This window comes from Calidris pugnax, unplaced genomic scaffold (assembly GCF_001431845.1).
Source record: "Calidris pugnax isolate Ruff unplaced genomic scaffold, ASM143184v1 scaffold276, whole genome shotgun sequence".
NCBI classification, from domain to species: Eukaryota; Metazoa; Chordata; class Aves; order Charadriiformes; family Scolopacidae; genus Calidris; species Calidris pugnax.
Window position 1 is genome coordinate 1,311,627 of NW_015091112.1, and position 16,086 is coordinate 1,327,712.

General features: G+C 39.9%; 1 protein-coding gene across 1 annotated transcript; it reads left to right on the plus strand.

Annotated features, from left to right (window-relative positions):
* On the plus strand, positions 1-15,359 carry MEP1A (meprin A subunit alpha). The gene is made up of 14 exons (XM_014958181.1): positions 1-240; positions 326-350; positions 448-501; positions 1,396-1,436; positions 1,540-1,618; positions 1,977-2,094; positions 3,650-3,825; positions 5,793-6,014; positions 7,035-7,184; positions 10,129-10,344; positions 11,223-11,681; positions 13,660-13,824; positions 14,427-14,634; positions 15,004-15,359. Exons 1-14 carry the CDS (start codon positions 172-174, stop codon positions 15,149-15,151), a joined length of 2,130 nt encoding a protein of 709 aa, XP_014813667.1. The 5' UTR covers positions 1-171; the 3' UTR covers positions 15,152-15,359.
* Positions 15,360-16,086: the final 727 nt, after the last annotated feature.

Genomic DNA, 16,086 nt, shown 5'->3' on the forward strand with positions numbered 1-16,086 from the left:
GATAACAACAATGCCATCAGGTGCCGTTTAGGAGGAAAATCTTGCTTTTATAATATCATTACAAAGGTGGAAAGGTTGAAGCTGGTTGGCTGATATTCTGTGGAAAGCTCAGCAGCATGCCCTATATATTTCAAGAGATGAGAGGGACCAGCTTCTCTTTCCATTGCAAAAATGTCCTCCAGCGCCTTACTGCTCTCCCTAGTGCTTCTGTTATCTTCTGCTTATGGCACTCCAGTCTCTGTAAGTAAAATCCTAATTTCTACAGGCTCCTCTCAGTCCAGAGACATCTCACACTTTATACTGGTTGTATTTTATTCTCTTTCAGGTTGGGCACCTCTCCAGGGAAGCTGGTAAGTGCTCTGGGAGCTGGTTTGAGGTTTGAAGCATTTTCTTCTGCTTGCTGTGTGCCACCATGTCTGAGCACATGATCTTTTGTCTGTCTTGCAGCAGCAGATACTGAACTTGGTGAGATAATCAAAGACATTCCGGACATAAACTTAGGTGAGTTCAGGTCTACATTCTAATAAGGCCTGGAAAATCGTGAGCGAAATGCTGACTTTTTCAGTATTGTAAAAAAAAAGGTGGGTGACTGATGGTCAGATAGTTCATGGTAACAAGAGAAATACAGTGAAGTGAGCTCTGAATTACCTTCCTCTTGCTATGGCACGTGAATCTACCCTAGGACCGTAACCCTACGTAAACAAGGGATGTAGATGTCTGTCACTTCTGAAATTTGGACAGACCCACAGTGTTAAGGCTGTAACACACTATATCAATTCAAAAGGCTCTGGAGTCCTACCGTCATCTCTTCATCAATCTCTCTATGATTTTTATAAAGTTTTACAAAGTGGAAAATAGCTTAGATGTTTATTGAGCTTCTACATGTACTAAGGAAACCAAATGGAAAAGACACAATGCACTGTACTGCCTTCCTCTGCAGTTTTTTTTGTGTTTTTTTCTTTTCTTTTTTTTATTTCCTGTAATGCGAATTTCTATATGTGGTTTTTTTTTCTTTTCTTTTTTTATTTCCTGTAATGCGAATTTCTATATATCCTTTAATGGTGCACTGTACAATATTCTTCCTGATGTAGTATTCAATATTACTATATTCTCACTGTGTGACCATGTAATCAAACTAGACATGGATAATGGTGGCCACCAGATTTCTGTCACCAAAAATGCAGACATTCCTGAGTAGTAAATATTGAGTAGAAACTACTGTTACTTTTAGACCTGTCCCTATATTTCAACATAAAGATGATGGTCCTTCTTTATTTTCTGTAAGTGCCCAAGGACATTAGCCTTGTATAAGCAGGCCCAATATGGTTTATGAGGTGAAATACATTTGATATTTGATATTTCATTTACATTATCTTTCATTAAATTACTTTTCAGCTGCTGGACTGGACCTCTTTCAGGGTGATATCTTACTCCCTGTAAGTAACTAAAAACTTTATGACTTGTCCTTACTGTATTTTTGGTACAAATCAGCCCATCTTCCCTCACCAGATGCATCACCACTCTTAATTCCCTTTTCAGAAAAATCAGCGAAATGCCCTAAGAAATGAGATCTACAGATGGAAGTTCCCCATTCCCTATATTCTGGGTGATGACCTAGGTAATGCAGATACTTTATTCAGATTTTAACTCCAATCCTTATTTGCACTGGAGTCACTGTGATAAAAAAATTGACTTTTTCAGAACTGGTTCTCCCACATTAAAATTCACTAATAACTAGACAGCTCCTTTATATCAAAACCATCTTTTTTTCTTCATAACATTTTTTTTTCTTCATAACATTTTTTTCTTCTTTTCTTTTTCTATCATAACAAAAGACAATTTAATCAAATTCAATCATTTTTCCTTTCAATCACTTTTCTCTTGGTCCCATGCGTGTATCTGTGAGCGTACCTTACCTCTCCAGGGGGAATGATCTGCAATGTGTTAAATGTGCTTTCCTGATGCATATTTTCCAGACCTCAATGCCAAAGCAGTAATTCTCCAGGCGTTTGAAATGTTCCGTCTTAAGTCTTGCATTGATTTCAAGCCATATGAAGGAGAGAAAACCTACATATTTTTTAGAAAAAAAGACGGGTAAGGATTCTATCAATTTCTGTTTATTTTTGCCGCATAGAATCAGCTGGGAATTAATTTCATTTGACTGCAGCAGTCTAAAAGTTTATTCTGAGTTTCTTGTCAGCAGAGAAAGAGGCCACAGAGAAAGCAACACAACTTACCTTCTTAAACACAAAGGTTGGAAGCAGCTTCCTCCCTCTGCTGACTGCAGAGGGTATTATTGAGATGATGAACTTGGAATAGGCGTCTGATGTCTGGATGGGTACTCTTTGGTGAGGTGAATCCCAGCATCCCTGGGTTTTCATCAGCTGCTTCCACTTTCCTACCCAGCGCTGTTTTCTGTTTCAGTGGTGGGTGAAAGGACCCCCATGTACATCCTCTAAACATACCAAGGATGTGAATAGCCAGAATTTAGGTTTTGAAATCTTTGGAAGACAAGTCAAAAAAAGCTGTAGAAAGTCAGTTCATTGTAATATTACTGTTGTTTTGGTAGGGCTCTTCCTTAACAAAAAGTTCTCTCAAAATTTGAAAGGGTTTTATATTCAGAGATTTGGGTTTTCAGGAACAGGAAAGGTTTATTTTATTTCCTATGTCTAAATGTGTTTTGAAAGAGCATCTAGAAAAGCACAAAAATCTTCTCACTATGTCAGCTGTGAATATTTCTTGTTCTCCTGCAACTTCATAAAGGCCTGGTAGGGACTGATACTTCTACCCTCAGCTCTTCCCTGTGTGTTATGTCCTGTGACACTTCTTTTACATGACTGCAAACACCATGATTTTTGACAAGTTGGTGCTGAAGAGCCTGGCTCTGGAAGCTCCCTGGTAGTAGCTATTCAAGAGCTCAAGCTCTTTGTTTTCAGTGCCCACATTAGTGTGCTCAGAGCTCCTTCAACTAACCCCATCCAACACTGCTTTGTGATGTGCAAATGAAGCCAGAGTACAAGCAGATGCTCTTTAGCAGTAGCCTCTCACATCACCCTTGGGCTACCCTAAAACGTTCCCAGTGGATTGGCTGAGGAGCTTCTTTCCTCCTCAATCATGATTAGCATGTGTTGAGTCACGGAGTAGGGTCTGGGCCAACACAGAAAAGTGTGACTTCACACCTGTGGCCAATGAATTGCACAGCTGCTGTTCAAAAGGACCAAATGCTGCTATTCTAAATCCTCCTAGATCTCTTCCCTCGCACAAGTGGTTGCAAAAAAGCTCAGTCTGTCTTGACAAGTTTACTTTTTCTATGTATGTATTGTATTTCTTGTCATGTTTCTTAGCAAAATAGCAGCTGATACAGGATTAAGCACCTGTGGATCTCAAAAGAGAGGGGTGAGCCTGTCTAAATAGAGGGTACATAAAACGGCCTCATGCAGGTGACAATGAGTTGGTTTTGAGGCTTAATCTGCTTTCACAGTAGAGTTTCTTTAGAGTATCAAGGCATCTGGTCAGCATCTAAATGACGATTTATGTTACTCCTTTTATATTTAAACCTCTTTTGATATTACTTTAAATCCAGCAAGCCTACTGAGAAACGTAGAGAAGAAAACTGCTTAATGGACAGTAAGATGTCTCTCTTTCTCAGGTGCTGGTCCATGGTGGGGGACCTGCAGACTGGGCAGGACCTCTCTATCGGGACAGGGTGTGACTACAGAGCCATCGTGGAACATGAGATCCTGCACGCGTTAGGATTTTACCATGAGCAGTCAAGGACAGACCGGGATGACTATGTGACAATCTGGTGGGATCAAATTATTCCAGGTGGGTTTTAATCTTCAAGTCAGATTTTGCAAAGTGCAGATTCATCATTTTCTGTCCTAGATTTCAAGACCTTGTTAAAGATATGATTTTAGAAACACTGGGTCACACCTGAGACCACTGTAAATCAATCTGTAGATGTAGCAGGATTTTGATACAAGTTCTCTGGTCAAAGGCCAGGAACATCACTAAAAATAATTCACCTTATTGCTAACTTTGTTTTATCTTGAGTCATGGTGATGATGATGATGTCAATAGTATCTAGAGTCTAACTTTTTGCTGTGTACTGTAATGAACCACCTCCAAAGCAAGAAGTCTTACAATGTACTGTTGTGAGCTCCATGATGTGCAGAGGTATGGAAAAGTTTTCAGTGCATTCTTTCTCATTTTTACATACACACACCCTGAAAATATATTATTGAATCCTCTCAGCTTATCTGTGATGTATTCAGTAACCACAAATCTGGAACACCAAAAAAATGACACAGATGACGGACTTCAGTGTGACACTACTCTGAATGGAGTCCTGGGACTGGTCTGATATCATTACAGTGGATTCCTATATTCTGTAGGTTTCTATCCATACTACAAAGTCTAATTTTCTAGTTAGGCAAATTCATTAAGTAGAAAACTCTTCCTGAAGCCATTTGAAAGATGCCTCCTCCTCTAAAGGGCAATAAGGCTGATATGATTGTGCTCTGTTCCCACATTAGTGATCTGCAACCCATGATAGCATGGTAGTGGTTTTTGCCATAATGCATTTTCATAAACTGCAACGCAGGTAACTGGCTGGTAAGAGAAGAGATCCCTAATTTACGTTGTTGCTGACAGAAGAGCCAATAAGCCTATTGGACTTCACAGAAAACACACAAGACAGCCTAATAAAATTGCCACCTTGCTGTATGGTTTATTTCTTCTAAAAACCGATTGCCTGGTAATGATCTTAAAAGCCAACATCATTACACATGCTTGTGTCCTGCCAAGACTTCTTCCCCAGCTATAAAAAGCAATAGCACTTAATTTAAAAGTTTCTCACTCTGTTTGATAAAAGGTGAAATTCAAGTATCATCTGCACAAAAATGCTTCCAGGCTCTTACACAATCTCAAGCCTTGGACTGAAGACCTTTGTGCCCAGAATGGACTTGCAGGGGGAAGGGGAATCTTTACACAGAGAAGCTGTAATTATCCACCAGTGCAGCCATGTGCTGTTTCTTCTTGGAGATAGAACACCAAATATTCTGAAAATATTATTTGAGGTTGAAAATGTTGGCAATCTCTCTTTACTTCTGTACCAAAGTATGTGAAATAGCTCCCTCTCTCTGCCCTAGCAGACACCTTCATAATGAAAAACTTTCTCTAAAGACAAATTATTTCACCAAGAAACCATGAGAAACATGTTTCCAAAAGATATTTCAATAGAAATATCATAGCAATATTATCAATCTAAGGTAAAAGGATTTATTTTATTTTTGTATTTTATTTTATTTTATTTTATTTTATTTTCATAAATTTCTAAGGTATTTTTTGCTTCAAAGAGGAGTAGAACCTGAAGGCACTCCAAGACTGTCTTACCCATCCCCTTAACGAAGGGAGGGCCTGGGAAATGTTTGCATCAATATTCACAGGCTCTGGATTGGAGTACACTATCCCTTAAGTTCGGTCTTCCAGGATGCTTACTGTTAGACCATCTAGTCTGACTTCCTATGTATCCCATTCTTTACAACTCATTGATGTTTAATTTTTAATCTAGTGAAGTCACATGGGAAGGTACAGAACTGCAATCTAAAGGCACTGCTTTGTCGCCCAGATGACTTCATAAACAAATCTTGCTAAATTGAATATTTTATTGTAAAGTAGTTGCTTTCAGGTATACCAACTTGGCCTCAGAAAACTGTATCCAAGGAGCGATCCTAAAGCCATTTCCTTTCTGATTTCTCTAAAAATGAAACAATTTTCTCTTCTTTCACCAGGCAAAGAGCACAATTTTCTGACGTATAATGACAGCTTCATCACTGATCTGAACACCCCCTATGACTATGAATCATTGATGCACTATGAACCACTTTCATTTAACAAAAATGAAAGTATCCCCACAATCACAGCGAAGATACCAGAATTTGATGACATAATTGGACAACGTCTAGACCTCAGTGCCATTGACCTGGAAAGACTGAATCGCATGTATAACTGCAGTAAGTCACAATTAAACCATGGCAAACTGTTTCTTTGTTTATATTTGAGCCTGGCTGGTTCTCTTCCCTTATGTCTCTAAAAACACAAAAAATTCTTCTCAGATGCTCTTGAGGAAGTATGGGAGAGGATGTGTAGTGTAGAGACCCAAACAGTTTATTCCTTCCTCATCCCTCTCTTTGGCTCTGCTAACTGTCATTACTTTTGTAAATGCTCAATTACTCAGTGAAAGTCAATTCATTCACATCTTGTCTTCTGTGTTTCTCCTGGGCATTCAGACATGTGGTTGTGTCCTGCTGGTGGATGGGCAGCTTCATTGTACTTTTATGAGGTGAATGCAACTGTACTTTGTCCTCTTTTACTGACATTTGGTCTTAATTAGATTATTTTGCACTTGAGAATGGCTAACTCTAGAGTCCAGTGACGTCTAGTTAGTTGCTAAGCTGGTTCACCACAAGATGTTATTGCCACATGTGATTGTTAGTGAGAACTTCTTGTCCCCATGGATCTGCCAACAGAAACATCAACTTGCAGGCAAACTAAGCTGAACCAGCCTAAGGCAACTGGTTGAGCTTTGCTTGAAGTGGAAGACTCCACTTCACGCTTATCAAGCAGGCCATGAAGAACAATAACCTCCAGCCGAGGAAGGATTAAATACACCACCACCACTCTTCACAAAGTGACTTTAACCTCCAGCCGAGAAACGATTAAGTACACCACCACCACTCTTCACAAAGTGACTTGTCTCTCTAAGGCTTACAAGCAGGCACAAAGACAGCCACTGTGCCACAGTCACTGCCACGTGGCAGTTTGTTAACCTTCTGCAAAGTGATCAAATGTTGTTATTTTTATACAGGGAATCCCTCCAGGAGTCAAATCTTTCCTTTTTTGAATCTTTGGGCTCACATCTGTCTTCTCTACGTGATGTCTATACTAGTGTAATCAAAACCCCCCAACATTAGAGCAGAAATTCTAATGAAATACTACTTTGGAGGTAATCATGTGTGCGATTTTTTTTTCAGCTTCAACTCACACTTTTTTGGACCAGTGTTCCTTTGAGCTTGAAAATATCTGTGGCATGATTCAGAGCACCAGCGATGATCTAGACTGGGTCCATCAGCTGAGCAGTGCTACTGGGCAGGGAGACCACACACTTTCCGGGCGCTGTAGAGGTAAAATGAAGTAACAGAACACTTTCCTATGGAAAAGGGGTTAGCTGGAGTAAGGTCCCTTGTGCATGTCTGTACTGGTTTGTGTGCTTTAAATAGTCTTTAACAACTTCTCTGAACCTGTCATTGTAGTCAATGCTTGAGAAAACCCAGCACTGGCTACTCTGAAAACACAGGATTAAATGACTATATTTATGGCAATACCCAGGAAACATCTGAGTTGCAATGTTTCTAATTAAGCAAAAAGCCTCTTTTATTTTCACATATCTTGGCCCTGCGAGTGTGAGTTTATGGTTGCACTTGTGTTTTTATTGAGGTTTTTCAACATATTGGAATGTTCTCCACACCAGCAAGATAAAAGGAGATGATAAAGAACAATCTTAACTAATGGCCTTTTAAATATAACCTGGAAAGGGATTTACTGTAACTTCCAAAGTCCAAGTAAGAGTTATATTACCTCATGATAAGAACAAAACAGCACTCATAGACACTCATAAATGTTGCGTTTGCAAAGCAAATAACAAGCTTGAGCAGTGCTGGTTCTGGAGGTAGAATAAAGTTGCAAAGTATTTTATAATAGGAGTTTAGGGATAATTTTCTTTTTCACATGGTAATTTAGTCATTTTTTTTAAAGGAAGAAAAATCTCAAAAAAGGTGAAGTCAGCCTCCGTCACAGTGAGCTAGTTTACAAGTGAGAATAAAGATTACATCTCAATTATAACTGTCAGCAGGCAGTTCTGAAAAGCAAGAGCTGAATTTGTCATTATTTAGACAGGGAAAGCTACAACAGACTTTAAAAAAAAAACCAAAGAGTTACTTGTGTTGTAAATTATGTGCAAATACAGAGTGAAGCAATACTGGCCTCCAGCACATTCAGTTGTGCTTTGTTACTCTTTGATAAGGAAAAATTTGACTTGCTGTACTCAGCAGTAGTAGACTATTCCCCTTATGTGACCCACCCACTGGAAAAAACAATCCTCAATCTCTTATAACGCTAGTAGTTGTCGATTGGGTCTGAGAATGCAATATAACTCAATAAAACCATCTGAGAACTTCTATAAGTACATGCTCCTCTCATTTGACCTTTTTCATTCTTTCCTTCCCTTTTTTTTTTTTCCCCTCCATATAGTATAATTATTACTGAAAAAGGATTTTTCCTCTCCATATAGTATAATTATTACTGAAAAAGGAATTCAGCAGAGTTCTTTGAGTTTATTGGATAAAATCCAATCTCTCCGCAGTAAGCACTTAACTTGCAATTATGCTTTAGCATTTAGTGAATTGACACAAAGTAAGTATTGATGTTCTCTGAACAGTACCCCTCTGGAGAGGGTTAAGAGAGCCAGAGAGCCTAGAAGAATTGCATGAGTAGGGAGTGCCTCTCCTTTTGGAGGCTTTCAAAGGGTCATTAACTGGATCAGGAATTTAGACATTTTTTGAGCACTCCTTCTGCAACCACCTCCAGTCGGGGTTAATTTTAGGTTTCTGACACAGATGGATTGTATTTTGCCCAAACAATTTGACTCTTTTGGCTTTTGACTTATTGCTGGCTAAACTGAATGAGGGAAAGAACAGCCTAAAGCTTAGGGAGGAGCTGGCAGCCTGGCTCTGGATTTGATCCCTGTGTCCCCATGCTGAAGTCTGCTAAGGCCGTACCCTAACTGCCACAGATGCCTAATGTTGCCACTATTTGTCTCTCTTATCAAAAAGGAAGAGGAACCTTGATCGTCTGGGGTTTGATACCATAATAAACTTAACAACCATGTTAGGCACCTGAATAAGGCTCACACACCCGTTTCCCACTTGGAACAACAGTGATCATACTTATATGTAATATATTTAAATTTGGCACCATCCCTAGTGGGACTAGAGGATCTTAAAGGTCCCTTCCAACCTAGACAATTCTATGATTCTAAATTTAACACTCATTTAACTTACAGTGCAGCGTCATATATGTGCATGAAGCAATTAAGTATTTTTGGCAAAGTTTCTGCAGGTATGAGTTCAAAGCAAAGGTAATAGAGAATATTCCCCCGACATGGTTAGAGTGAACATGATTAACAGCTCCTCTCATGATGCAGGAGGCTGTACTGGATTTATACAGCTAGGGGTTTAACTGATGATGCTCCAGATGTCAGCTGTGAGAACAGTCCAAGAAAACAGCCCCCAACAGAGGGAATTTTTACACAGTAGCTAAAAGAATTTCACTTGTAAACTTAAACATAGTCTATAATGAATAACTAGAGCAATGCAATACAGAAGATGTGACAAGTCCATGTGATACCAAGATAAGATGCATGTGCAAGTGGTAAATCCCTTGTAAATATAAGGATAAAAGTAGACATTTCAAATCTAAAGTAAAGGACACTGCAGAAAATGTTAGTGGGAAATTAACTAGAGGGGCAGGAATTCTTAAATAATTTCCCCAAACTGAGAAGCTGAATTTGTAAAAGTTTTTCGACAAGCTGTAAAAAAGAGCTTATTCATGTTTGTGGTCAGGAAAGTGCTAATTCTGTGTCTAACCCTTTTTAATTATCTTTATCACTGATAATCAGTTATCTTACTCTTTACAACATAATATAGCTTGTGATCTCTAAGACATCACCTTTAGAAATCAAGTTAAAAAAAAAAAAAGTCTACTAGTTACAGAGGATTAAGAGCTGACTGTGAGTATCGTATCTCTGACATTCCTGATGTATCCAACTTCCATCGAGACCAACTAAGGCAAAATCGACATAAGCAGCCAGCGATGAGTTCCATATATATGCTAAGCTACTAGTCCTGTTCTTATCCTGGTCTGTCTTGGATGGCTACCACATACCATTTCCTCTACTGGTCATGTTCACTTAGGCCTACTAAATTTGTCCTTTCAACTGATAATGTTAACGATAAATTTCCTAGCAGAAAATCTGGAAAAAGACAGTGACACTGTACATTTTCTTCCCAGGTGCTGGCTATGCCATGTACTTCAACACCAGCTCTGGCAAGGCAGGCGAGGTGGCACTCCTAGAGTCTCGAATCCTTTACCCAAAGAGAACTCAGCAGTGCCTCCAGTTCTTCTATAAGACCACAGGAAGCCTTTCTGACCAGCTGATCATCTGGCTTAAAGAGGATGATAGCACTGGAAACGTTAGCAAGATGAGGAAAATTCAAACTTTTCAAGGTAATTCTGGAGATATGAGGAATATATAGAATAGTTGTCTTACTGAGTCCACAAATGCTGTGGATTGGCTGAGAAATCAAAAGATTGTCCCAAAGCTACCAGAATATCTTGCAATGCAGCTAAGGTTTTTGGTGTTACATGAGGGCATTTAGCAGTGAAACTGTGGGGTGTAATAATGTAATTTAGGTGCTCCACAGCCAAAGTCATGATGTTCCTAATAATGTTATGCTACACTCAGTGATTGAGAGGGACCCCAAATTCTGCTGGAGATAACTGACTAGTTATAGATACTACATGATCTAACAGTCAACTGCTCAGATGTAAATACCTGTGCTCATCTGCAGTCAAGAATCTCAGCCTCATTTTTATATGGTTGGAAATATAAAAACAGATGTAGTTTTGGAAATGTGAACTGAGTTCCCACTTTGGGTGATTTTGCTAAATGGGACAAATTCAATTACCGTGTCACTATGCATTTATGTTGTCAAAACCCAAAACCTGCCTATATCAAACTGCAGCAGTTTGTAGGGAAGGATAAGTCTCTGGAAAAGTGGCAGCAACAGTTAGTTCTAACACATTGGGTCATTGACACCCATCCACTTGTTAGGTCTTGGCCCTTAGCCTGTTCCCTTCACACTAGAGACTGTCATTCGCTGATGTGTGAAGAGTTCCTAATACAATGTGTCCAAAGCACGTCATTTAGAAGGATAAGGCAATGTGAGTATATTATAATCACAATATCAAGATCTCTAGCCTTCAGGACTCTGAGAGAGGACCAGCTGTCTCAAAAAGCAGCTGGAATGGATGTCTGAGAATAAGCTGCTTCATTACATCACTAATCATGCTGATGGCAATGTTTTGCTTTCTTTTTACCCAAGCGGATAACGACCGTAACTGGAAAATTGCCCACGTAACCCTCAAGGCTCAGAAGAAGTTCCGTTACATCTTCCAAGGACTAAAGGGCGACCCCAGCTCTTCAGCTGGTGGGATTGCTATCGATGATGTCACCCTGACCGAGACCCCCTGTCCCACAGCTGTGTGGGTCGTTCGGAATTTCAGCCAAATCCTCAAAAATACGTCAACTAACATTATTCAAAGCCCCCGATTTTATAGCCCTGAGGGTTATGGTTTTGGCATAAGTTTGTTTCCCCACTACAGAATCAATGGCTACACTCGCGTTGCCTTTCACTTGTGCAGTGGAGACAACGATAGTGTTCTGGAGTGGCCAGCTCTGAACCGCCAAGCTATACTCACGGTGCTGGACCAGGACCCTGACATCTTGCAAAGGATGTCCTCAAGCAAAAGCTTCACCACAAGCAAAAACCATGTTCTCTCAGGTAAGTGGTGAATGCCTGGAGGAAGGGTGAGAATGAAAACGGAGGAACCCAGGTCAAAGGAGCGAGCGTAGGACTCCGACTCAGGCAACTTCAGTTGCATTTCCCAATTTGTGTCACTTTCCTGTGTATGACTCAGAATTCCTGTCTGCAAAAAATCATTGCACATGAAAACTAACACATAGAAGGCTGGTGTTGTTATGAACAATTCTTGAGTTTGACTCTAAATACAGAGTTCTCCCACAAGCTGGCTATTCCCTTTCTACCTGTGGTTTGCCCATTTTGATAGGTGACAGGATGGTGCAATGCCATCAGGGTGCTGTATTCCCTTATTAAAGCAACAATAATTGAAGTTAAACCTGCATTTTGGAGGCTTTGTTAACTTGAACATACATGGTCTTAATGCACAGGGTTCATACTGTAGCTGTATTTAAGAAAAAAGTACCTGAAAGCACCTGTGAGATCAGGCTGCAGCATATGAAGCCTTTCTTTCTTGGCTGGGGATAGACTGTAGATTATGAGCTCTTTCAGACATGGAATACTTTTAACTCTGGGTTTATAGTGTGTAGCACCATAGTTCCACATCCACCCCTAGGGTTCCCCATGGATATGTTAATTCAAAGAAATAAGAACAACAGGACAATACTGAATTTGATATAGAATAAAATACTAGAGAAGAATCTCCATCCCTCTTCACTTTTTCCACTGGAAGTTTACTATACACTTTTTCAGTAGGTTTTAAACCTTAGGTATGAATACGTATAACAGAACCATAGCAATGAACAAAATCTGCTAGACTCTAAACCACAGGTGCTTAAAAACTGATGAGGGAGTGTCCTTACACAGGTGGGAGCTCTTAGTCAGTGACAACGAGGGGTAACTTGCATTTGGTTAGTTCTCAATGAAAGGGGACTTTCAATGCCCTCACTATCACCACAGGATGGTGCAATGCCATCAGGGTGCTGTATTCCCTTATTAAAGCAACAATAATTGAAGTTAAACCTGCATTTTGGAGGCTTTGTTAACTTGAACATACATGGTCTTAATGCACAGGGTTCATACTGTAGCTGTATTTAAGAAAAAAGTACCTGAAAGCACCTGTGCCTTTCTACCTGTGGTTTGCCCATTTTGATAGGTGACAGGATGGTGCAATGCCATCAGGGTGCTGTATTCCCTTATTAAAGCAACAATAATTGAAGTTAAACCTGCATTTTGGAGGCTTTGTTAACTTGAACATACGTGGTCTTAATGCACAGGGTTCATACTGTAGCTGTGTTTAAGAAAAAAGTACCTGAAAGCACCTGTGAGATCAGGCTGCAGCATATGAAGCCTTTCTTTCTTGGCTGGGGGTAGACTGTAGATTATGAGCTCTTTCAGACATGGAATACTTTTAACTCTGGGTTTATAGTGTGTAGCACCATAGTTCCACATCCACCCCTAGGGTTCCCCATGGATATGTTAATTCAAAGAAATAAGAACAACAGGACAATACTGAATTTGATATAGAATAAAATACTAGAGAAGAATCTCCATCCCTCTTCACTTTTTCCACTGGAAGTTTAGTACACACTTTTTCAGTAGGTTTTAAACCTTAGGTATGAATACGTATAACAGAACCATAGCAATGAACAAAATCTGCTAGACTCTAAACCACAGGTGCTTAAAAACTGATGAGGGAGTGTCCTTACACAGGTGGGAGCTCTTAGTCAGTGACAACGAGGGGTAACTTGCATTTGGTTAGTTCTCAATGAAAGGGGACTTTCAATGCCCTCACATAGACTGAGTCCTCATGCAGATCGTACCTAGGGATCTGCTGGCACCCACGATTTATCGTGCCTCTGGGATTTGTTTGGGCATTTCAGCTCTGAACCTGATTTTACAGCATAAATCCCGTTTAACACTGTAATGCACAAAAAGTCATGTCATGCTTCCAGCAGCAGAACTTTGTGGTTTGTATCCATCACTCTCATTCTCTTTGCAGGAGCCATAATATGGGAGAAACCATCAGTTTCTGGGGGATTCGATGCTTCGTGCAATTGCTATAGAACTGCAAACTGGGGATGGGATAACTTCATATCCCACAGCCAGATGAGACGGAGAAGCTTCCTGAAAAATGATGACCTGATTATATTTGCAGAATTTAATGGTAAAGACCCTCTTCCTAATTCTCATTACAAAAACAAATGGTCCTTCATATTTCTTTACACACATTCAAGTAAGTATTGCCAGCTGTCTCTGAGTCATCTTCTCCTCTAATGGGGTTCAGCTTTTAAAAGCATTTCTGTGTCTTAGTTTCAGGTGGGTGATGTTGGCTAAACTGATTGTGAGTTCAGAAGAACCTAAAAAGCAAAGATTTACTGAAGGTTAACTTTTTAGACACCTTTAAGCACCCTAACAAGTAGCTATATCCATTTCTAGGCATTGAACATACTAAAAGGCCATCCTTGTGTTTATTTCCAAACAGAACAGCCACATCTGGCACCATTTTTCAAAGTATAGAATACCACTGATCTACCTAACTGGTTACCAAAATTTCAATATTATTTTCTATCTTGTGCTTTGAATATGAAAATATGAAGAACTTACTGTGGCACAGCAAGAGGTCTGTAAAGGGCAAATGGAGCAGGAGTACCCTGCAGTCCACAAAGAACCCTGTGAGCCCCTGGTATGAAAAATACTGCATATACCACCATTTACTGTTACCTGATGTCTTTCTCCTCCTTTTCTTTTTTCTTTTTTTTTTTTAAGATATAAGTCACCTCAATAAAACTGAAGTCCGTGTCGTACCTGAAAAACCTGCTTCTGTGGAAGGCCTCATTCTTGAAAGGCAGAAGAGAGCAGCCCAGGATATGGAGCCCATTCAAGACCGGTTGCCCTATCAGCAAGACCCGTGTGACCCAAACCCTTGTCAGAATGATGGAGTCTGTGTGAATGTGAAAGGGAGAGCCAGCTGCAGGTACCACAGACTTCTTCCCTGCTTACCTTGCTTTTCTTCTGAACCAAATGATGCAGCTAATAAGAATGCAGAGGTACAGGCCTCAGAGGTCTGAGCCACTAGGTTTTCAAGGTACAGTAGGAACAAAACACTTCACAGCAGTGATTGGTTTCTACTAGCAGCTGTAAGGGAAGGCAAGAAGCCCCATCCTGTGCTGCTTCCAGGGGATGTAAATAGCCTCCAAACCTCAAAACAAGGTGGGGATGTTGTGATGTGAACCCCTCTAATGGGAACTGCTCATCCAGGATAGTGTGTGTGAGGACATTGAGGTGGGCCTATAGGGCAGGACAAAAATCCTCATCCATGTGAATCTGCACTTTATTTTTGCAGGTGCCCATCAGGACATGCCTTCTTCTTTACGGGTGAGAGGTGTCAGTCAAGGCAGGTCCATGGAAACATCCTGGGAATGACAATTGGTGGAATTGCTGGAACCATTTTCTTAACCATCGTCCTAATTTCCATGATGTCTAGAAGATAAAGAGCTGCAGGGGGATAAATATCAGCCTGCTATGTTTCCATAGTTCATATGACACCAGTTTTCAGTGAAAAATGATGAATACAATTTGTAGAAGACCAGTCAGCATACAAATGAAATTCTTTACCAACATCTTGGCAGCAATCTGTTTACTCTGTAGAACTTGGCAGTTAAAGAACATCACATTGAACTGCTGTTTAATGTAAATTCATACCCTGCCTCTCTTGTGTATTCTTTGAATTTCATTTCTTCATCCAATAGCAAGCAGTAGTGCTGGAAGCCCATGCATTTAATCCCAATCACAGTTCAAACTTAGTTAAATAACAGGTAGAACCTCTTAAAACACTGGAAAACGTCATAGAGAAGCATGTATATTAAGATCCTAGGCATGTTCCTATAGAAATTACTCAAGAAATCTAAAGGGCACATATCCATAAGTACGTAAATCAGTACATCAAAATTCATTTTCCATGGGGATGTGCTGGTTTATGAAAGCTGAGTAGCTATTACATAGAATTCATGGTAAACTACTACTATGTAGTTTTGGCCAATTCTCTAGCAGGGAAATAATTTCATATTAAAGCTAGTTGTCTTTCTAGGAGACGTCATCACAGAAGATTTTCAAATATTCAGGAGTAAATCTATGCATAATCCAAAGTACTTTTACACATCTATAAAGCTCCCTTGATTTCAGCAGGCAGTGGATGAAATTGGACCAGATCATCAGTTATCACAGGACTGGATCTGCAGCAGTTACTATTAAATTTGTATCCCTTTGGAAATCACAAGTCAGGGAGAGGGGTGGGAGAGTAGGAAGATGAAGATGGGGTCTGTGATACTGGTGGGTGCTGGATAAGGTGTTAACACCCAAGAATTTATTGCAGATGGCAGGAAGCAATGGATCTAGTATGTCCCAAAATCTCTGCTTTTAAGGGCTC